Source organism: Antedon mediterranea, chromosome 2 (assembly GCF_964355755.1).
Source record: "Antedon mediterranea chromosome 2, ecAntMedi1.1, whole genome shotgun sequence".
Lineage (NCBI taxonomy): Eukaryota > Metazoa > Echinodermata > Crinoidea > Comatulida > Antedonidae > Antedon > Antedon mediterranea.
In genome coordinates this window covers 3,787,107-3,809,813 of record NC_092671.1, presented here as the reverse complement: position 1 = coordinate 3,809,813, position 22,707 = coordinate 3,787,107, and the positions used below count along the sequence as shown (strand labels likewise).

Genomic DNA, 22,707 nt, shown 5'->3' with positions numbered 1-22,707 from the left:
TAAAAATCTATGGCAGTATACAACTCACAGCACACAAGAACACAAAGCTTTTTTCATTCTGTAGAAAATAAAGAATAATTTTAAAATGACCAAAATAAACCTTTTAAAAGACCCATGGTTTTATTTTGTTGTTATGCATGATGTATTAAATGTGATTTGTGGCGCTTTTTCATGATTAAATTTGAACCTCTGAATTTCTGTCTTTACAACATCCACTACTATAGCAGACTACATTAAAAGCATGATCAAACTAACTATTATATTCTATACAAGGATTCCTAAATGCATTGAACTATTATTGAATCAGTGTTCTCCCAAAGCAGGTTTTTCCAGCAAGATTTTCCGGATTAAACTGGCTCCAACCGGTATTCAAAATGGTGCAAGAAAATTACTGTGTACATAAAATAAGCACTTATCTAGTGGCGGTTGGTTAGACCTAGCCATTAAAAACATAGACCAAGAGAAATCGAAGGCTATATTTAGTCAATCGGATAGACCTAGTACATTATCACAATATTTGACTTTTTTGTATTTAGTAGATTAGTTACAGCTTATAGAATCAATAAATTGTCCAAAATTGATTTCTATATTGGGAGAACACTGAATGGTTTTCAATTATTAGTGATGGAAACAGAATATCAATGTATGAATTTTGTCATGAAATTTACAACACATGATAAAAGTATTTTATTTGAATGTTGAATACTGCCAGATGGCATTTGTAATATCCAAATATTAAAATAATATTTACAAACAATTATTCCAAGTTTGATTAGTTTACAATTACAATTAATTACTTCCATAATTTTGTAGATGGTTACTGTATTAAGTTAAATTGTATTACCATAGTTTTTAATGTAAATGTGTATTCAAATTTGTTAATACTACACCCTGATTTTATTATACAACAAATAAGAAATTCCTAAGTATAGTCAAGATTAATGTAATTAATAATATTTAAATTTTTATACGAAATAAAATGCTGAAAGCACCTGTCAAATATTGTTATATTACTGGTTACATGAAATGTTTAAAGACTAGCATAGTTTGAACTAGAATCCAACCATTGTTAAGTTGCTGGAATTAGGCTTTATCTCACTGGTCTGTTTTGAGGAAATCTCGGGACTGCATTACAGAGCCTGGCCTTCAGGCTGCAACTTCAGGGAACTCCCTAGTTGTAATAGTGATACAGCACATGTTTTGGTGAGTATTTTGGAAAAATCTTACTGTTGAAATTGCATTTAAGCTATGTATATGATACTGTGTATTTAGAATTTACTAACAATTTATTGCTACATGTTGGCTGTTGCAGATTAAAAACTTGAAATTTCATAACATACTTAAAGCTGAAAGGGATTGGCGACTTAAAAAAGAGTGTTGCATCATTGGAATTTGTGGTAGAAATGAGAGATTATTACTGGCTATGCACTCTCTTAGGACTAATTCTTAGGCCCTACCATGCTAGTTGTCTGATCATAGTAAAGAAAAATCCTATACAAGGCCGTAGCGAGAGGTTGAAAACAGACGAAGCAAAGATGCTTTAAAATATACGATCTTTGCTGAGGAATTGGGGTGGTGGGTAGTAAACATTGAAAAGCGCCTCATCTGCCTCATGCTGGCTAAGGCCCTGCTAGATCAATACTGCCTAGATACTCTACTATTTATGTATATTTTCACTCTCTTACAGATTTCCTATCTTAACTATTTATACACCTTATTTATTTCAGTATTACTATAACTGGGCAGTCTCATACATGGTATGTAGTATTAATGTAAAGAATGTTATAATTACTCGGTAGTAGTTTCCTCAATGTAAGTGCTAGCCATTTTGTTGACAGTAAGTAAATAAATACTACACATGAACACATATGCTGTAACATTTTAGTAGAAATGGTGTTTTGTCTGCATACGGTGTGTAAACAAAGAGGTGAAATATAGATTTTAAATATATGTTCAAACTGCAAACAAACCATTTATTACAGAATAAAGGCCAATTCAGACAGCAATGTACGACGAGGCCCGACAAAACGTCTTGAATTGTCAGTACTGTCCGAGTTTAATCCCGACATGACGAGTCAAAATAGCTTCGGGCGTTGTTTTTAGGTCGTCAGGAGAACTGTAAATATGTTTAATTTCCTCCTGGCGAGACGGTTCATCGGGCCTCGTCGTACAATGTTGTCTGAATTGGCCTTTAGGAAATGTACCCCAATCTACAGTATTTTGATCCCTTTTTCAAACTTATTTTCATACCCACATTAAGTGTGTAAAGATGTGACTTAGTAACCATTTGAAACACCTGGTACAAATATTTTGCATAATAAAATCTTGAAAACACCTGTAACTGTATTTAAATTAACATCATCCTTCCTGAGGCTCATCAAATGAAAACATAATATTCTTTCTCTTATTGGTAGCAACCAAAAAAACAAACTTTTAATAAAAAATATATATTTTCTAATTTTGTTCCAGAAAGATCATAAGTCCTTTGAACTTCCAGGTCGTAGTTCATCCAAGGACAATGACCCATCTGTAGAAGATTCCGTTGTCAGTGACATGGACTGGGACGATATGGAAGTGTCATTGGAAGAGGTAGGTCTTGAGGACGAGTCCCTACTGCTGCTCCGACCATCGCTTGTACTAGTTCCACTCATCATATCAGAGCAATCCTGTATAAAAAAATCAATAATATTTAAAAAACAATATTGTGACGTTAAAATTTGATTAACTGTTCAGTTTCTAGCTTTTATTATGTAGAATGAAAGTTGTGGAAGACTTTTATTGTATTTACTATACAGTCAATTACATTTTTTTTTTAAATGCAAAGCTAAATTATTTTTTTAATGACAATGCTGTGTGTATCAGTTGCTGGATCACAAATTTATGGAGATACAAATAAAATAAGCCAAAATGATATATAGTAAAACAGCTAGGTTTCTATTATTTCTCAACTTATTTTATAAAATCTCTGAAAATTCAACCCTTTGTAATTTATTACTACTATACTATTACTGCATTGCAATTGAAAAACCAGGCTAAGCCCAAGGTTGTCTGGTAGTGGAAGAATGGTTTGTATTTATATACAGTATTGGTCAGGTCATAGGTCAATAATCTTTCATTATATTCCTATTGATACTGAAAAAAATGTATCTTGCTTGAAACATCTATTGTTATTGTATACTTTACATCATATCATATTGTAGCAGTTCTACACTGTCAAACTATACAATTAAAACAAATTCAAAAATAGATTTACTTCTTTTGATTCAGGGGAGGCCATAGTCAAGTCATCCTCTTCCGCATCGTCGTCATCATCATCCTCATCGTCTTCATCTTCATCATCGTCGTCTTCATCATCTAAAAGGTATGGATGTTGTAATGCATCTTCTGCTGTTATTCTGTTATTCTGGTCAAACAACAACATTCGCTGAAAAATGAAAATATAAATTTATATGCTGCAATTCTTTCAGAAAAGAATAAAATTTACAACATCATAAAAGTATAGGAAGTTACTTGGGTAAAACAGACCTGCCAAATTTGAAGATTTAACTAAATACTAAAAAAAAAAACACAAGACAAAACACTACTATTTGCTGTCCCTATCTGAAAAGGGCTTTTGTTTATTTTGTCGTTATTGTTTAAATTAGCAAAATATAAATCCATTACACGATAATACAATAAAAATCAAAACAATTTATTCATAAATAGATTTGAAACCAGTAGTATTAGGGGAAAATCACATTAAATCAGGTGAACTGGGGATTGTTCTTAAAATCCGGGTGACACTTAACAAAGAAAACCTAATATACAGAATCGGCTGCTATGTTTGTGTTAAGCCGCAATTAAAGTACCTCAAGTAAATGCAGACCATCCCTGCAGATTTCAGGCACCAGGTCTTCCAATGGTCTTTTAACGCAGCCTGCAAAAGAGCTCCATGGTAGGTTGCTATCGGGCCAATCCTCAATCCCTGGTAATCCAATCACACTAAAAGAAACAAAATGTAAACTAAATATTAAATAATATCATGGGTTAAATAATTTTCAACTGTTCACTTTGCCCATTATCGACTGACAAATTTAAAGGTAGCCTTTTTTTAAATTTAAAAAAAAAGTTTTAGTGAAAATTGCATGCATGAGTGCATTTCCTATAGCGCCCTCATCTTTTAAATGTATATTTTGGCCCAGTTAATGTCATATTTAAGCAGCAAAAAACTTTGAGGAAATTATCTTCTGTACAAAATGCCAAGCACTGTATTCTTTGCAAAAGCAGCCTGAATATTGTACTTCAACAATTGCAATGAGCGTGTCATTAAAATGTAGCCTTCGGCACAGTAGCGTACATAACCTCATAATTCTGTATAAGAAAAGCTCCCTTTTTTGGGGGATGAAATCAATTAGGATTGAGTTCAAATGTCAAACTGGGTAATAACACAATTATATCCATGAATACAAACACCATTGTGTATATTATGGGGTTATTAACCAATTTTAACCCTGACACAATTCTACATGATTTTATTTGTCGATTAATCTAATTGAAAGTTTGTTTGCTTCCATTAGCTTGAATCCAACTCTAGCTCAAGCTTGGTGGTCTTAAGGTATGTTAGTAGTTAGCTACTTATCTGGATGTTGGTTATTCGAGTCCCACCCAAAAAGTATTCTCATATTTACTTACACAATTTTGTTAATTAAAGAGGGCAAACATCGGGAAATTTATTTACTTACTCAAAAATTTTGTAAAGTTGATCGACTTCAGATTCTCCACGAAATAGTGGTCTAAAAATACAAACAAAATAGTCAATGTATGATTTGACATGCAAAGACGAAAATGCATTTATAATTGACCTGACATTTCATTTTTATACTGGGTGACCTCTTCATTGCAAGACTGGTGGACCAATAACAGGACCATGAACACCGGGAGACAATCCCATCAGCAGGTCGAGGCAATGAGAGTAAAGTATTTTGTCTAAAAGGATACAAGTATTTTCATTTTATATAGAGATGTAGAACATTATCCACACAGACATATCTCAAAACCCATACCTCTCCTACGCTAGTCTCTGGGTCATAATAGGCATCCCTTATAGATTCTAGTGGTATATGGATAAAAGTGGTGTACCAAAGTATATTGTTGATACAACTATAAATGTTAACAAAAAAAAAAATGTAAAAAAAATAAATAAAAAATATACTTTTTGCGGAATAATTCTGCGAATATGCATCCGACACTCCAGATATCTAGAGGCGTGGCATAAATTGCCTGCAGGAGAACCTCTGGCGCTCTGTACCACAAAGTCACGACCTGACACAAAATAAAATAAATAATATATTATAAATAAAGTAATGATGATCTCTTTTAAGCTTGGTTCACATTAGAGAAGCAACACCAGATTTGACCCAATTACAAGCGATGAATTATTCAAACTGTTGCTTGCCATTGGTTAACTCGCTTGTCTACGTTCTTGCGTAAATCATAAATTTACAACATCATGTAGTAAACTGATTGACACGTTAAAGTTAATAAACATTTTAAACAAAGTAAACCAAACAAAGAACAACCAGGGAGACATAATTATCACATGTTTTAAACGGGAACAAAGGCAGGGAAAACTATTTACAAAGAAAAAAAATTGTAAAACAAAATCACAACCAACTATAGGAAGCAATAAATAAAAGATAGAGGGTATCATGGTAGACACATCCTTACCTCTTAAATAGTTATAGTTTTGTATAACAATTATACTGTATATGAAAATATAGTTTTTATTAATAAAGGATTTCAACGGAAATAAGCTAAGCTTTTTGGGCTATCCTGGAAAATCTTGTAACATTGTATGTATTTGTGTGTATTCCAGGGTTTGTCACAAAAACAAATCACTTTGTTACAATTTGTATGTATTTTTTTTAATCATTTTCCAAATTAAATGTCAAGCACAGATTCATCATATATATATTGTTGAAACTTCCCATTTTTCAAAAATTTTACAGAGTCAATTACGGGATGGAGGTATAACATTTTTTCATACCTCCATGGTCTATTTGAAAGTGGCTGCGCTGATAGTCTTTGAAGCAGAAGCCACGCTGCTACCTCAAGATAGCAGGTTGTGAAAAGGTTAGAAAGAGCCAATCGCGGAAAAGGAATTGCTTAATCCTATTGGGCAAATTTGAATGTAAAATCTATGGAAGCACTAAAGTTGTGCTTCAACAATGCCTTACGCCTGCTCCTTAATAAACCTAGGTCATGCAGTGCCAGCACCATGTTTGTAAAAAACACATCTGCTCGTTCTACGAACAACAACGTAAGGTGGTGTTTGGCATGTTGTGCAGGTTAGGGAGATCAGACAATATTGTCACAAAATGTATTCATGAATTTGCTTTTCCTTCATCCAATCTACATGGTAGATGGATAAAGCTATTGTTCTAACCATGTGACTATGTGGCGTAGGTTTTTTTTTTATCTATCTATTATTTTATATATAAATCCAAAGGCAAATTACTATTAATATTATTATTTTATATATATATATATATATTTGTTATATTTACAATAATGTACACTAATTTGTTACTGAGCTATGGAGAATTTTTTTTTTTTCCGAAATAAAAGATGAATGAATGAATGAATAACTCTTGTTATTTTTATACCTTAGTGGTTACATTAAGCTTGGTCAACCCTCTGGATCCACCAATGGTTTACGATAAAATACATACCACAGAAGTTAATGCAATATTATGTGTGTACACACGTGCCAGTCCAAAATCTGCTAACTTCAGCATTCCATTATTGGTCACCAACACATTCTGTGGTTTAATATCGCGGTGTACGATTCGATTGCTATGAAGAAACTCCAAGCCACATAAAAGTTGTCGCATGAGATCCTAAAATTTAAATAAAAAAACATTCTTAGCTCAAATGTTTAAATTTTAGTTACTACACCATTGGGCTACTAGTTAATTGTAAGTTTTACAAGATTTCTTTGGTGTACAGAATGAAAAAAACAACATTTCATGTTTGCCTATGTTTGTGTTTTTGACAAAGACTTAGTGCGTTATAGCAAAGTAACCAGGGATAGAAGTACAATAGTTATACACAGGAAGCTTTAAATAAGTTGTGAAAGAGTTTTTTAAACACTGTACATATGCCACTTGGGAGGGAAAAGAAATAAAAGATAATAAAAATGAACACATGAATGAACTGATGATTTTACCATAACCGATAAGAATTAGTTTTTGTTCTATAGAACTATTGTTAAAGCCAACCATACCGTCTAGTATATTCCATACTATGTATTTATTCCAGGGTTTATCACAAAAACAATTATCAAATCCCATTGCCCTTTAATACAAATTTGTTTTTCCTAAAAATAGAAGGTATACAGAATGTCATTGGGGCAGGAAACGAGAACAAAGAAGAGATGCTAGAGTGATAGCTTGGCCAGACTTTGTCCATTCATTAGTATTGACAAGGGGGATATGCAAGTACAAAGGCTACTGCTATCCCACCTACCAAAATAGCATAGCAGTGTTAATACAGGAACTAAAATCACTAGGCTATCAAAGATTATCAAATTGTTAATGAGCTTGCTTAACCTCTAAGTACTGTATGATCAGTCCTGATAGGCCATTTCCTGAAGCTAACATTGCCTTTGTTGAAAATCAACCAATTAGGTAACCTGTTACTTAAACTCCATCTTTTCCAAGAATGAAGGAAGTGTTGGATAAAGTTACAAAAAGCAAAAAAAAATTGCAGTTGAAAAACATTTTTATTTAAGATTCTACTTTCCCTCCATTTTGAAAAACTGAATTTTGAGTTAAGCTCAGGCAGAGAGAACATAATGTTTACCTTGATTTTTTCAGGCGATAGGCCTGGAGGCGGACAGTTCTCAATGTATGTTGCAAGATCCTGGTCTATATGTTCAAACACCAAAGTCAGTTTCCTATCTGTATTTGTTGTTTCTCCATGGACAACATCGAGCAACCTATAGATATATAATTAGATGTATTACTATTATGGAATATTTGTATTTAGTACTTTTTATGCATGCTCGTGGCCAGAGGAGTTTGTAGAGTTCAAAAGAAAGAATTCCCCCTTTTCCTGAACTATCCTTTTCAAACAGAGACTATCAGTTAAGTGCTAGTAAATAGGCCTAACTTAAACTCATAAGAAATAATTTTTGTCCAATCTTGTACCTATAGTCAGCAGAGAAATTACTATGTAGGCCTAACATTTATTTTTCCTGTTGCTTACGCTTCTTGTTGCAGTGTACAAGGCCGCCTCTGTAAAAATCCTGGCTAAGGGCTTGCAGTATGTTTAATAAGGGGTTTAGTCCATTTTGCCAAGTGTAGATTTTATGGTCACTTTTAAATACACTTTTCACAGCTTTTTACTTTTAGTATTATTATTATTATTTTATTTTTTTTTGATTAATTTTTATTCTGATACATTATTGTTCCTGATTACTGATAAAATTTAACCTTGGTTTAACTGTATGGAACAAAACCTTGCCGTTTCAATTTCCGATATTGAATCTGTATCCACACTCTGTATTTAGAAAAATCAATACAAAGTTTTTACAACTAGCAAATGGATCCACAGGTCAAAGCCTTTCAGCACATTCTTTGCATTCCTAAGTCTGCAAATAGGCTTAAAGCTATTGATTGGAGCATCCATGTTGGAAATGGGTGCGAGATTATCCCACAGCTTCAAGTGGTGTTCTACTTATAATGTTATCACACAAGTTTTTGGAAATAATATTCAATCTAATTCCTCTCCTCCATAGTATTCTGTATTGTCAGAACAAATTTATAGATTATTTGGTTCGGTCGCATCATCAATACTGTACGTCTACGTGTACGTACCATTGAGGTTTGAGAACAAAATGTACCTGCTGGTATTACATGGAAAGATATGTTTACCAATGACACTTATTCCTTTCTTAAGCTTCAGAAAATAATAATAATGTCCATCTGCATTGGTCTTTAAATCTGCTAACTGTGAGGTACTTAACTATTGTTGGTTCAGAACATCAATATAAAATTCTTGGAAAGCAATGCGTTCAGACCTACTGTACCTGTACTGTGTACACATGTACAGTATATCAGTCACCAGAACTGACTTGTTTTCTTTTTTTCTTCAGGAAATGCCTTCACCGGAAATTTAGTATCATGTGCGAGTCTGGCTGTAAAGTCTATGTACAGAGTACTGTACAAGTCGTGGAGAGGCGCTGTTTATTTACAATCTATTTTATAAAAAAATACCCGCTAATGTTTGAAAAACTATGTTAATGTTTTTCTTAGGTCAGGTAATTGTAGTAATAACTTTAAAATTTAGTGGGTAATGATATTGGTTGGCTATCATAATAAGAGAGAATTGAGCAACGTACAACAAAAGAGGTTTACAATTAAAACAAGCTTGAATGTAACTAATACTGTATGTTGTGCTTCAATTTATGCAAAGTGCAAATTACATTTTGTAATAAAGAAAGGTTTCAAATGTTGTTTAAGATTCATTATGCATTTAATGTTTTTTTCTGGATGAGGAAGTGTAAGATTACCACAACATAGGCCTGCAATATTTGATTACAGCATACTGTATGTCTTAGATATTTTATTACATCAGGTTGGTTTAGTCCATTATTTAATATTTTAATAATTAATTTTCATCTTTAGGTTAACAAATAAGCACTGTACACTGTGTAATTGAATACTTTAATCATAGAGGTATAAAATTATACCGCCATGCTTTAAATTCTGCATTAGTTTTTATCGTTAGCCTAAGGTGACTGGACCTGATTAAGTAGTATAAAACTAGCTTATAAATAAAGTGAAATAATGTTTTATGGACAGTAAAAAGTTTAAAAGTTCAACCACTGAATTATGGAAAATTGATTAAATACAGTAATAAGTGAAAACTTCCTAGGACACTTCCTAAACCCCTCACCCATTAACCCAGAGTTCTTGGAAAAAAAAGTGGACATTGGTTTCCTGTTTGAACAATGAGCTTAAGCTAACAACAATACCATACCACTGCCTTACGCTGACCGGAAGCAAAGGTCTATCACAAATTAATACAAAAAAATTAGGACACAATTACTGGCCATTCATAGCCTACAGTCAGAAAGTTCTCAACTTGCTATAAAATAAATTATATACACATGCTCAGAAACATCAGTAAATTGCAGAATGACTTTTCGCTCAATAGCTACATATTGCGCTGTAAAATATGGTTGCTTGGCTTGGAGTTTTCTGCATTGGAGTCACAGACCCCAACTACAACTCACTGCAAGCAGATGCTGTGGCACAATTTTTGTAAAATATCATATAAAGTAGGCCTAGCTAGAGGTCATAGTGTATGTCTACAACATTCAGATAATGTTTCATGTTGGTAAACATTCAAAATTCTGAATTTCTTTACCCCCTACCAAGTTCTGAACTCAGTTTTAAAAAAGTATTTAGGCCAAATGACAAATAATTAGCACATAACATTGAACTTTAGGGTTTGTACTAGTGTACTATTTTATCAAGTTCCTTCTAAAGCGATCAGTATCGCACATGATTGGTTGTAGCATTGTATTCTGCACGTTTCTCAATACAACACAATCAACTCTTCCCCCAACCCCACTAAAATATGCCTTAGAAATGTCTAATGATGTACAGTATAGTACCAACCACACTAATAAAAATGCCTGTCTGGTGGTAGGGGGTATTCAATGCATACAATTTTCATTCCATTGAATAAAATAGAAATAGGCTATGCACTGCAATAACTCCTTATTAAAATATTTGCATAATATAACAAAAGGTCAACAATCCTACCTACTAAAAATAGTAATAGCTTATTATATACAGTAATAGGTTTGGGCAGTATAAATATTACCAGTTCAGTACCTATCCAACAATGTTTAAACTATAGTCATAAAAAGTATCCCACAGTATGGTGGTGGGAAGAAGGGATGATTTAAATATATGTTACCACCCCCTGCTTTTAATTGAGGTCACTAAAAGTCAACAGGTCAATATCATGGGTCATGAACACTTTACAGATTGGATGCTAAATAATTATATAATCCCTAACCTATATTTGGATAAGCTTAGCCTGGTATTTTTATGGTATTATAATGTGGAATACTAGGGGCATAGGTTATTAACTTCAATCTTTCACCTAAGGTGGCACTAAATATTTTCATGTTGAGTTCAATGCTGGTGTTTGTCCCTGAAGTCTAAAAATGCCATTCCCATGCACAATAATATTGAGTAAATTCAATCTATCTGTTTATCTATTCAAGGTAATATTTATTAAATTATAACTACTTGCCAAATGAACTTTTCTTTCCAGGTATTCTATCCAGTGTAATGTAATAGTAGGAAGTGATTAATTAGGCCAACAGAAAATAAAAAAGTGTTACCCATTAATATACAACCACTAGATTATAAATATTTATTATGTGTTAATTTATTATGCTTGCTTTAGTTATTACATCTTTTCTTACAGTAGATACTGTAGTGTAAACAAAAGGGTTGTTTGATGATGTAAATACAGTGTGAGACTAACAAAGATAGTTTCAATAAGACTAAATGGCCAAGCAGGCGCCATAATACATAGCCACTCCATTAGCATGGTTTCACTGCTGAATCTCTCTTAATTGTCCATATTGATAGAACAAGTCTTCTCGGATAAAGACTAACCCCAGGCGGGCCCCAGGTCCAGTGTATTTCATTCGAGCAGAGTATCCAGAAGTTACACCTCGGTATACTACAGTATAGTATGGTTTCACACTGAATGTCCCTATTGTCGATAGAAAGAGACAGATGATGCGACACCTTGATTGGCTTCCACTGGAGAATGCAAGGCAACGTAAGGCTGATGCAATGCAAATAAAGTTTAATAACAAGAGACAGTTCGAATAACCTATCCATTGCGATTGGTCAAATCACTTGCATTGCCTTATGCCCTTTTGTTGCGTCTCTAGTGGGAAAAAAGCATTACAGGAAAAGCATAATGTTGTAAAAAAAGTGACATAAAAGACAAAAATTGTGCTTTGATGTAATATGAAATAGCTCCATATGTACTTGTAAGGAAAGAAAAAGATTGACAAACATAAGTAGCAGCGATCCTTACCGTACAATGTTTGGGTGTTCGCGAGCATCCAGATGTTTTAAAAGTGCAATCTCTCGTAGAGTTGACATGGGCATGCCCTCCTCTGCCCCCTGTATACGTATTCTTTTAAGAGCGACAACATCTCCAGTGTCTTTATCACGACCTCTATAGACTGTTCCGTATGCACCGGTGCCTATTTTCTCAATCTCACAGTAACGCTTGTTATAGATAGCTATATCTTGAGATGAGGAAGCGGGTGATGTGTTCATTGTCCCATAGCAGGCCAAACATATCACAAACACAACATGGTAAAGCCAAGTGCCTATAAAAAAAATTTAGATATTTTTACACGCCTTTTTGAATAAATAACACAATTTGTTTAATTAGTTAAATCAAGGCAATCTAACAGGACACTGAGTTAGACTTAGACTCAGTCCTTTGATCCTATGTCTGCCTGCGACAAATACTAACAGTATGGACATATCCTCGACGTGCTGTGCCTGTTAAGGGCTTAGAACTGATCGTGTTCCAACCACAGATAAACTTTTTGAACTCAACATCATGTTGTTAGATTTCCTTGGTTAAATTAATAAATTTATTAAAGATGTATTGTTGTTTTAATGATTTTTGCTAATTAAAAATAGTAAAAATATTTTAACAAAAACCTTTTTAGATATATCTTCTAAACAAAGCGTGCGCTAATTACTTACTTAAATAATTAGTAATTACTGATCAGGTCTCACGAACAATATAGAATGCACTTAGGCCAGTCAACTTCAACAAAATCTAAGCATAGACAAGTGTGTGTGTGGGACCTGAAGATAGTTCAACATGTGGTTTCAATTTTCTCCTTACATTCTGATGCCTTCTAACCTTCAGAGTCTAAAGCAAAACATTGGAGATGGTTAGTTTACAATATTATTAAATGATTATACAAATATTTGGCATAAATTCTTACAATTTTTCTGCTGATAAAACTGTCAGTTTGCAAATTGGTATTCTCTGATAGAATGTTTGATAGTATTTAATTTGAAAGATGAAGGTAACATTCATTTCTAACAGTGTAGATGATTATGTATTTTGGCACTCCCTTTTCCAGAGGATGAAAGGTTATAAACTGGATTGTTTATGAACTGGAATGAATTTGGTTTTTCTAAGGGTCAACATTGTAGATGGACAGCTCTCCAATTTGTCCATGGACAAGAACTATAGTTATTAGTAAAAGTTGGGCAAAGCCTACATTTTTTTGTTTGATGTGAATTTTCAGTCCAGATTTAAAAGAACATTAACCAGAACTAAGTATTATTATTTCAGAGTTTTTTGGGTTACAGTAGAATACCTTGGGCCTTCCCATTTTTGACAGCTAAAATAACAACTTTTAGATAACTTTTAAACACTATTATTAGGTATTATATATAGGGCTCCTAAAAAATAGTTGATCCACCTCTGAAGCCCATCAAATCTCTATTATTGACATCTCTTTTTTGAGTTTATTTAGTGACAGAAAGAGCAAAGGCACTCCAGAAAAGTTTACAAAATTGACTACTAAAAAATTATTTCAGTAGCGATATCTAGTTAAAGTTTAGATCCAGATCGAATTATGTTACGGAGCTTTCAAAGTTGCGACTGCAGGGAAGTGAGAAGTCAATCAACCATGAATGAAATTGCTGTTGGATGACTTCTGCGCCTCGAATTAGAAGCTGTTTTGAGCTGTACAAGACGCGATCGTCTTCATCACATTGTCTTTATCACATGGTCAATCATAATAAATGTAGTTACATCCTATTCGGAACCCCGCAGTTGACTAGAGGTATTGATGTGTCCCCATTTAAAGTCGTTATTGATAATCAAGAAATCCCCTCTGTTAAGTATAATAAATTTCTTGGCATTATCATCGACAACTCTCTCTCATGGAAACCCCATATCCAAGAAATTGAGAACAAAGTGTCTAAGAACCTTGGGATCATTTCTAGGCTTTCTTCCTTCCTCCCAACTAATATTCTCAGGACCCTTTATTGCACACTCATCCTTCCTTATTTGAGCTATGGTAACATTGTCTGGGCCAACACTTACCCTTCAAACATCATTAAACTCTCTATCCTACAAAAAAAAGCTATCAGGACTATATCTGGCGCTCATCCACTGTCACATTCCTCCCACTTATTCTCCAAACTCAATCTTCTCAAACTCTCGGACATTAACCTATCCCAGCAAGGTGTCTTTGTTTTTTTGGCCACTCACTCACTTCTCCCTTGCCATCTAAACGACCTTTTCGCTCCTAATAATACCGTTCATAAATATTATACTAGAACAAGAAATAACATATACTGTATATCCCTAACCATAACACCAATTATTTTCAACATAGCATTAGATATTCTGGACCTCTATTGTTTAACAATTTACCCCCCTCAATTTCCTGTGCTGCCAACCGCTATTCATTTAATAATAACATAAAAAATTACCTTTTGTCTCATTACTGATCGATATGATTGATATGGTCGTTTTTTCCATGTTCCGTGACTTGCTATCTTTATTATTCAATTGTCATCATATTCGCTATATGCCATGCAGCTGTACTTTTTTCTGTTCTTTTTTTTATTTTTTATTCCAACTTTTATCTACTGGTTTTATATATATTTTGTATTTCTTTATTGTCTAATTAATTTATTTTCTTTATTTATATATTTTTTTTTTTTTTTCTTCTCTTATTTAAATATTTTGTAAAGGCAATCCCGTCACAAGATTGTAATCTTTTTGGGATTTGCCTTCGTCCATTTTCTTGTTTTATCACTTGCCATTTTGTTTATGTTACTTTTGTCTTTTGGACGTGAATAAATGTTCCTTGAATTGAATTGAATTGAAAAGTACCTACACAAACTGCCTTGCGTTGACTCCCTCCAGGCAACGGTACATTGAAGTTTATTGTATCCCTATGCACCTGTAAATTGCATACTAGATTGCACGTCGTCGTACACGCTGCACTGCGCCACTTGTTTTAAAAGCTTGCTATTACTGTATCATACAGACACATTTGGTAAATCCCAGTAAAATAATCTTTGCCAACTTTTGTAGACTAAACTCTGTCATACAGCAATACAATCTTATTTATTATAAAAATAAACTTAGTATAGTATTCAAAAATTGTTTTTTTTGGAAAAGAAGACCAAAAAAAAACCCTAAAAGAACCTCATGATGAAGTAAACCAACTGTAATGTGTTTCTTTGTTTGGATAAGTTTTACTGCCAACTTCCTGATTTTAAAATATTCTCTTTGTTTGAATGTTTCTCTTGAGGAACATTGTGAATAATTTGTGGAACCTACTTAAGATCAGTAAAACCAAACTAACTAATTGAGCAATAAATCATCATTAAAACAACAAGAAAAATCATATTGTGCTAATTTTAAGAGGAACATGTGTTGTATTAAACCATGGAGTAACTTAGTCCTCCACGATTAAACTGTACTAACTAGTACAGTAGATTTTTACATTAGTAATAGTATAGTATAGTATGGTACTGGTATATTATCAGCAAAGTGCATGCTTCCCAATACCAAAGTCTGGGGATTCATCTCTGACTCTAATCAGTTACATAATCTAGATCTTTTTTAAGTAGAATAGGTTTTACATCAGCACTTATTGTGGTATATCAGTAAAGTGCATACCTTCCAATCCCCCAGTTCTGGGGCTCAACTCGTTATTGTTATCGGTCATTTAGTAGTGTTTAAATATCTGTTACAATGTGTTGTTAGCCTTCAGCAGAGCAACAAGTTAATGTTTTTTATTTTTTGACAGAACTACTGTATAACTTTACATCTTAAATTTGTTATTTTGTTTGGCCAATAATACTTTTTTTATAATATAAGTGTTGTTAATCATGAAAAAGTATACTCTCCAAACCAAAATCTTAAGGCTTATTCAAAGGAATAGGTGTTCATAAATTGTAAATATTAATAAGAAAACATTTTAGGGAATTCTGGTTTTTGGAGTGTTTACATTTTGTTAATTTCTCAGATAGTTGATTGGTACAGTTTAATAGAAGCAACAAATATTCACAGCAAAATATTCACCTACAGTATTGTATCTATTCTTTCAAAACCTTGTTTCTCCCAAAGTTTTATGAGGGCAACATCGTTTTTCTTTTATGAAAATGATGTTATTAATACAGTATTACATAATAACATAATAATACAAGGTTTTACTAGAATTCTTGTACTGTAGGATAAAAATAAAAAGTCTTGTATAAATGTAACATGTAAAAAATAGGTTTATGGTAAAAATTAAACTTAACATTTTCTGCTTTCTGATTGGCTGAATTCTCTTCATTTACCATATTTATTTGACCAAATAAAAAACAAAAATAACAGGTCAGGAAAAACAAAAGCCAATATAACTCAGTGGTTTAGCAATTCCTTTGTAATTGCAACTAAAAAATGTCACCATTTTTGGGTAAAATAACTTAATTTCAACAAAAATAAAGGTATACATTTTTGGAAGAATAGTTTTTGGACGACTCTTGGTGTGTTGATGCAGCTCATAATAAAGCTACAGTGAACTGGGGTGGGATTTAGGTGAAGAGACAGAGCCAACATGTGGAAAAACATTACAATTTAAAGAAGTTTTTGATTTTAAGAAGCCAACTATAAATATTAGATTTTATAAGTTTATTGATCCTGAGCATGGGTAAAAGTTTTTTTCTTATTATTTTTAACAAAAATCATTGTTCTTTTGTTAAAATTAATAATCCCCCATACCGATCTGTTGTGTTATTGTGTTAAGTTTTATACTTTATTCATACTGCAATGCATTTAAAAAATTGTGAGTATTTGTGGAAACCTGCTTAAGGCAGAGTTCTCATTGCATCTGATACTAGTGCTGTTATATTCGCTTGATTTAGTTCTTTACCAGCTTCGGCCTGTAATTTACATTCTGTTTTAATTGTAAATTTCCTGTGGAATTATTATTTTACTAAAAAAAACTAATATTATGAAAAAATATAAATGTTATTATTTATAATCGTGCAACAATATTACAGCAAATCCTAATCAACCTCCAATAATTTTAATAAATAAATTATAATTTAATGAAACCATCAACAACAACACAATATAGTTGAGCTAGTCAGAAGTTGGACTTCTTTTTATTATTAAGTTATTTTGAAAAATGGTTGAAGGTTGGTTAGTCTTGTAAATTAAAAATTATCCTACCTACAGTAATACATTAAGTACTGTAATATGCCCTTATATTTGCCAGTTGATTTTATAATCCACCCACTGTAACAAATTTGATACAATTCAATTAAAAAAAACACTATAGTTATACAGTATTTATACAGTGAAAATGATTCTGTTTGAAACTACAAGAATGTCTTCATTTAGTATGGCAATTCAGAAGTCAATTCAAAATTTATTTTATATTTAATTACACAAAATCAATCTGCTCTCTGTTGATTATATTGTTGTGTGGGGATCTAAGGAGGCGAAATAAAATTGGATGTTGGCCTGAATGAAATAAATCATGATTTTTTAATCAGTACACTTGTAGTCAGGGATTTTTAAAAAATGTTAAACATTAATAATATTTATATCTCATGTGTGTTTATTTCTGTTTTCTGGTGGTTCCCAGTAAAGGCAAAAGTAGTTTTGATAATGATAACAACAATTGATAAGGTAATCAGGTCTATGTACAGTATTCTGTAAAAATGAAATTGAAAGTTCCAAAATGGAGGTATGCATGGAAGAAATAACTCAACTCTACAAATACAATTCCCTGATCTCTTAAGAAAACTTTCAAAGGCTTTATGGAGAACTGATCTCCATAATAAAGGTACACCAATTGGTTAAGTATGTCAAGCCCAATACATTGATAAAAGCTGGGCCTTCTATAATAAGATCCCATTCATTAAATGCAAACACAACTACTTGAAATGCTTGCCTAATAAAAAGCTGCTTTAATAATAATGAAAGCGACAAGGGCCGACAGTCAATAGAAAATGTTATTCCTAAGCCTATTATAACTAATCATTACTAATTACTAGAGATATTTACCATTATAATACTGGGCATAATGTGGGTGGGGTAACCAATCTGTAATATCTTAGACCTGTTGATTTATTTTAGAACCTTTCTACCCTACCAAAAGGCAACCAACCCAAATCCTCATGCTTATATCTTATTCAAACACTTTTTTAAGAAAACAGACAGAAACTAAACTAAAGCTGTTCATAAATACATTGCAAATAATATCTAAATTGCAACCAAAAAAGGTTAAAACTTATTTTTGCTAACAATAATTATACAGTAGGCATGTATTTTAAAGTATGCCACTTGGAAGTGCTTAAATTAATATTACAATAATTTATTGGATAGATATAAAACGCAATGCACTTTTGTGTTTTGTTATCGTCCAGGATTTAAAAAACAGGAAAGCACTAACACAATTATAAATTAATAATAATATAAATAATAGCCTATTAAAAAAACATCAAAGAGTATGGCGCCCCAAGCACAACCCCTTGGATATTACCATATTTCTGGACATCTAGACATATTTCTTGATGAGCCTGAGACTGAGGGCCTGGCCCCTAAAGAAAATGATGATGCGAAACTCACTCCATTTTATTATTAATTAAACCAAAAGAAATGGTTCCGAAACCATAGGCCTATATATATATTATTATTATTTCATCTATTGAATTGGGAAACCTACAATTAGTTTCAATTTAGTGTCTATATAATAATATTCTATTTCTTTTTCCCCAAATACAGACATAGGCCTAGCCTTAGTATAGTAGTAGCTAGTAATACTATAAATGTTTGTCTATTGTCAGAGCATTGATTGTGCAACACACGTGCGTCGTGCGCACGTCTTTATACTCTTTGGGTGGTACATTAATACAATAATAATACTGAACATATTTACAGAACTACCGTTTGATATACATAAGATTAAAATATTACTCAAGTCTAGGCCTAAACCTAATAATTAAAATTTGTCTTTAAAAATTAAAAAAAATATTAGAATAAAAAAATATTGATTGTTCTTGTGGGCCTACCGACAGCTTGTTGTGTACAAACCTGCATACACACAAAAAAACCAAACTGAGACAGGGATATGAGTGGAGAAAGGAATATTAACGCTAGCCTAGAGAACAATAAAGCATGGCCTAGTAGCTAGGCCCTGCGTCACTCACCAGGCAGTATGTACAAGGTATTTTATCACGGGATCAGTCGTGGGAACAAAGTCCTATATAAACGATGCTGTATAAATCGAAACTGATGACCCGTTTAGTGTAAATGCTGGTGGTCTTACAAATTCCGTTTACCAGCTGATAGGCAGTGAAAGCACGTGTTTGATGACGATCGGGAGGTGGTCTTTAACTCATTCGTGGCATTTGATTGGCCTTGAGTCAATACAATAGTCACGTGAACGTGTTGACCAACCAAATGGCTTTACGCTTTATAAACTTTTGTCCAATCAGCATCCTCTCTGTTTATATAGAAGACTTAAGTAAACAATACATTTGTATTGTGCGGTAATGTTGTATATGTTTGTCCAGAGCGCGTGTAGATCCTTCTTTACTTATTTTGCATATCTCCGAATATTATAGTATTATCCAGTGTTTACATTGTATGTTACATTGTTGTTCAGTATTCAATATTGCTGAAGATTTAGTTCACTTATTTCCCGATTATCTCTGGTTTGTGTTGTTGAAAATAAGAAATATTAAGTTATCAGAAATTAAATTCTTGGTGATTGTAGGTATTATGTTGCTATAGATAGCCTATTTTATATAAATGAAACGTTGAAGTTACAGTACAGTAAAAATACAAATGTCTCTGTCGGGATGATGGACCCTTCCCCGGTGTTTCCTTCACATTACACGACGCTTCGCTCTATCATCTAGAATTGAACTAAAATGTATCATAGAAGGGTTTATTTATAGTATTAAGAGTGTTAGAGCTAGACAAGTACGTGTATATACGTATGCAACGTGTTATGCTAAGAACATAGGTTCGTCCAAGCATGGAGATTTCTCCATGGTCCAAGGTATGAGGAAGTCATAATATAATATAATAATTACTATGTCCTTGAACTAAATACAGAGGGTAATGGCATTCTAACGTTACACATTTGTAAATATTTTACCTAAGATCTACCGGTAGTTAATTAACCCTTTAAAAGCAAACATTAAGTGGGATTTTATAGCGTAATAAAAAAAACGGGATATTTTTTCTATGACATTGTAAATTGTTTTGCGTGTTTAAAGCAAATTGTTTTTATATATTGGATAAATGAACAGTAGGCCTACTGTTCAGAATCATAAAAAAATCAAACGCATTTTGTAGTTTGGTCGTTTGTGGTCAGTGGTGGTCAGTCAGTAAAAGGGTCAATTTATCGGTGACTTCTTGGTTTATCATTGGTCGTTGGTGTATACGCTAAACCTAATTGTATCAGGTGAATAGAGTGAACACTGTTAACGTAGGCCTAAATTTATTTGTAATAATTTTCGGTTAATTTTTCGAAAATCGAACCTAGAAATCGAAATTAATATCATATCATCACTACTGCTGATTGTTTTTGTGTGGAAATGATGACTACCTCTGTACGCACTTTACAGTACATTAAGTAATCATGTCAGCTAGCTGCATTCGCCATTGAATCTTCTCCTGGCGTTTACAAAAATTGGATATACCCCCTCTATAGTTTTATCCCAACAATCTATGACGTCATGCTTCGATAAAGTTATAATTTATTATCGTTTCTTTTTTCATTGTAGAGGTTTCTATTATAATCATTAACTTAGTATTTAAATATGGTAGATACAAATATTTTTCTTGAGACAATTACCTAGATTATAATCATATGTCTTATGTGATTTTCGATCATGTGATTAACTAGCCATTTCCCCCGTATGATTCATAACTGGTCCTGTGGCCCAATGGATAAGGCATCTGACTACGAATCAGGGGATTCCAGGTTCGAGTCCTGGCAGGATCGAAATTTTTTAATTTTTTTAATTTGTGAACTTTTTCAAATTATGTGTTTCTATATGTTTTACACCGCTATCGTGTAATCGGTTGTTTTTTAAATCCATTTTACCGAAGATGTTATGGGAAATAATATGTCTAGGCCTGTATTTTCCAGTAGGCCTAGAATTGAAAAAGAATAAATACTTTAAAAACTGTACATTATTTTTGTAATAATAGTTACTGTGAAGGAAATTTTCTTTATAGCATTAAAGGTTAAAAAAGAATTTGATTTGATACTTTCTTGGGTTTTTTTGTCTCTTTCATTTTAATATAACTGAATCACCTTTTTCATACATTATGATTTACTGTATTATAACTCTTAAAAAAATATATATAAAATATCAGAAATTATAATGTTTTACTCAAATATGAATATGAAAGAAATAAATGTTTATTTGAATTGAATTGAATTGAATATCAAAATATTTGGGGAAAAAAAAACCTGTTTAGATAATTGTATACTGAGGGCGCTAGATATCGAACAGACGATTTCAGGATGTAAAAAAGCCGGTAAATTTGAAGACAAATTTGACTCATGTCTGTCGGAAATCAAATCATATATTTCGTATATAATGTAGAGTTTTTGTCATTTAAAATGTACTGGATTTTAAGGAGGACTTTAATATCTCTAGGCATATCCTCGCTAAAACTAAGGAAGTTGTGATGGTTGTCCGAGGTAGGCCGCCTAGCCTATAGGCTAGCCTAGGCCTGTATACTATTTATTACTACGAGTCTAGCCTAGCCGAGGCTACTTACGTTGACCTACAGTCAAGACGACTACGGTAGGGCGTTGCTTTTATGTTGAATAAAAAATATCCTTCTTTATTTTACCTTATTACAAACAAGATATAACACCCCTTTCACTCTTCAGTGAAACTTTACATTCCCGGGGCATGGCAATTAATAATGTGGGCGTCACGGGCTATACGGGGAAACACAGTCCATCCATGTCGCCGGCCCTCGTATTGCGCATTCGTGAGGCGTCAAATCCCATTAAGTTAAGAAATATAATCATACTTTTTCATAACTTTGCTGCTTAACATTTAGTTTAGTTGTCTGTAATGCGCGCTTTTTTATAAAGCGCAATATAGGTAGGCCTAATGGTTTATGTATGTATCATTCCTTTTTATTGTATTGTTTTACCATTGATAGAAACTAATAAATGTTGAATTATTATTATAATGTGTCGGTGTGGAGTCAGGCCAATCAATAATAATAATATCAAACCAGGTAATGCCAAGTAGGATCGTGAACCTACGCAAAACATGTACATTTTTAAATAGACCCACTCAAAGCCAATGAACATGCACATAATATAATAAATAATTGACTCGACCTCTAATATCACTATTCATCTGTCAATTTCTCTAGATGATTTTTAATGGCCAAAAAAGAAAGAACTTAAACAATTGTATCGATTTTTTATATTTATATAGTAATTTTTTATGATAACGTGTTTTTGTTTGTATTGTATTGTCGAGGGCCCCAATGATCAGCTTTGCTGAATGGTCTACCCTCATAAAACATGGTTCAATAAAAATAAACGGTTAAATAAAAAGAAATTGTTAGTCACTTGCA

At 32.7% G+C, this 22,707-nt stretch overlaps 1 protein-coding gene and 1 non-coding gene across 3 annotated transcripts; one reads left to right on the top strand and one right to left on the bottom strand.

The window, feature by feature from the left end:
• Window positions 1-1,084: 1,084 nt before the first annotated feature.
• LOC140040096 (cyclin-dependent kinase 4-like) lies at window positions 1,085-19,416 on the bottom strand. 2 transcript variants are annotated; one of them, XM_072085771.1, is made up of 10 exons: window positions 19,290-19,416; window positions 12,807-12,978; window positions 12,118-12,418; window positions 7,843-7,978; window positions 6,711-6,878; window positions 5,192-5,301; window positions 4,722-4,772; window positions 3,849-3,981; window positions 3,254-3,424; window positions 1,085-2,666 (listed from the first exon to the last, which is right to left on the bottom strand). In XM_072085771.1, the coding sequence occupies exons 3-10, from the start codon at window positions 12,363-12,365 to the stop codon at window positions 2,475-2,477; spliced, it is 1,209 nt and encodes a 402-aa protein (XP_071941872.1). In that variant the 5' UTR covers window positions 12,366-12,418; window positions 12,807-12,978; window positions 19,290-19,416; the 3' UTR covers window positions 1,085-2,474. The 2 variants fall into 2 exon arrangements, with proteins under 2 accessions (XP_071941872.1, XP_071941873.1); XM_072085772.1 differs by lacking the exon at window positions 19,290-19,416 and adding an exon at window positions 14,972-15,068.
• A 1,608-nt stretch (window positions 19,417-21,024) lies between these two features.
• Window positions 21,025-21,097, top strand: Trnar-acg (transfer RNA arginine (anticodon ACG)). The gene has a single exon. It is a non-coding gene; the product is annotated as a tRNA-Arg (tRNA).
• The last annotated feature ends 1,610 nt before the right edge of the window (window positions 21,098-22,707 follow it).

Bases quoted from the DNA above. Each gene is read 5' to 3' on its own strand.
- LOC140040096 (XM_072085771.1), bottom strand. From the start codon at position 12,365: ATGAACACATCACCCGCTTCCTCATCTCAAGATATAGCTATCTATAAC. The intron at 7,979-12,117 runs GTAAGGATCGCT...ATATATCTATAG, and splicing joins GAACACCCAAACATTGTACG to GTTGCTCGATGTTGTCCATG. The intron at 5,302-6,710 runs GTATGTATTTTA...ATTTTGTGTCAG, and splicing joins ATATTGCATTAACTTCTGTG to GTCGTGACTTTGTGGTACAG.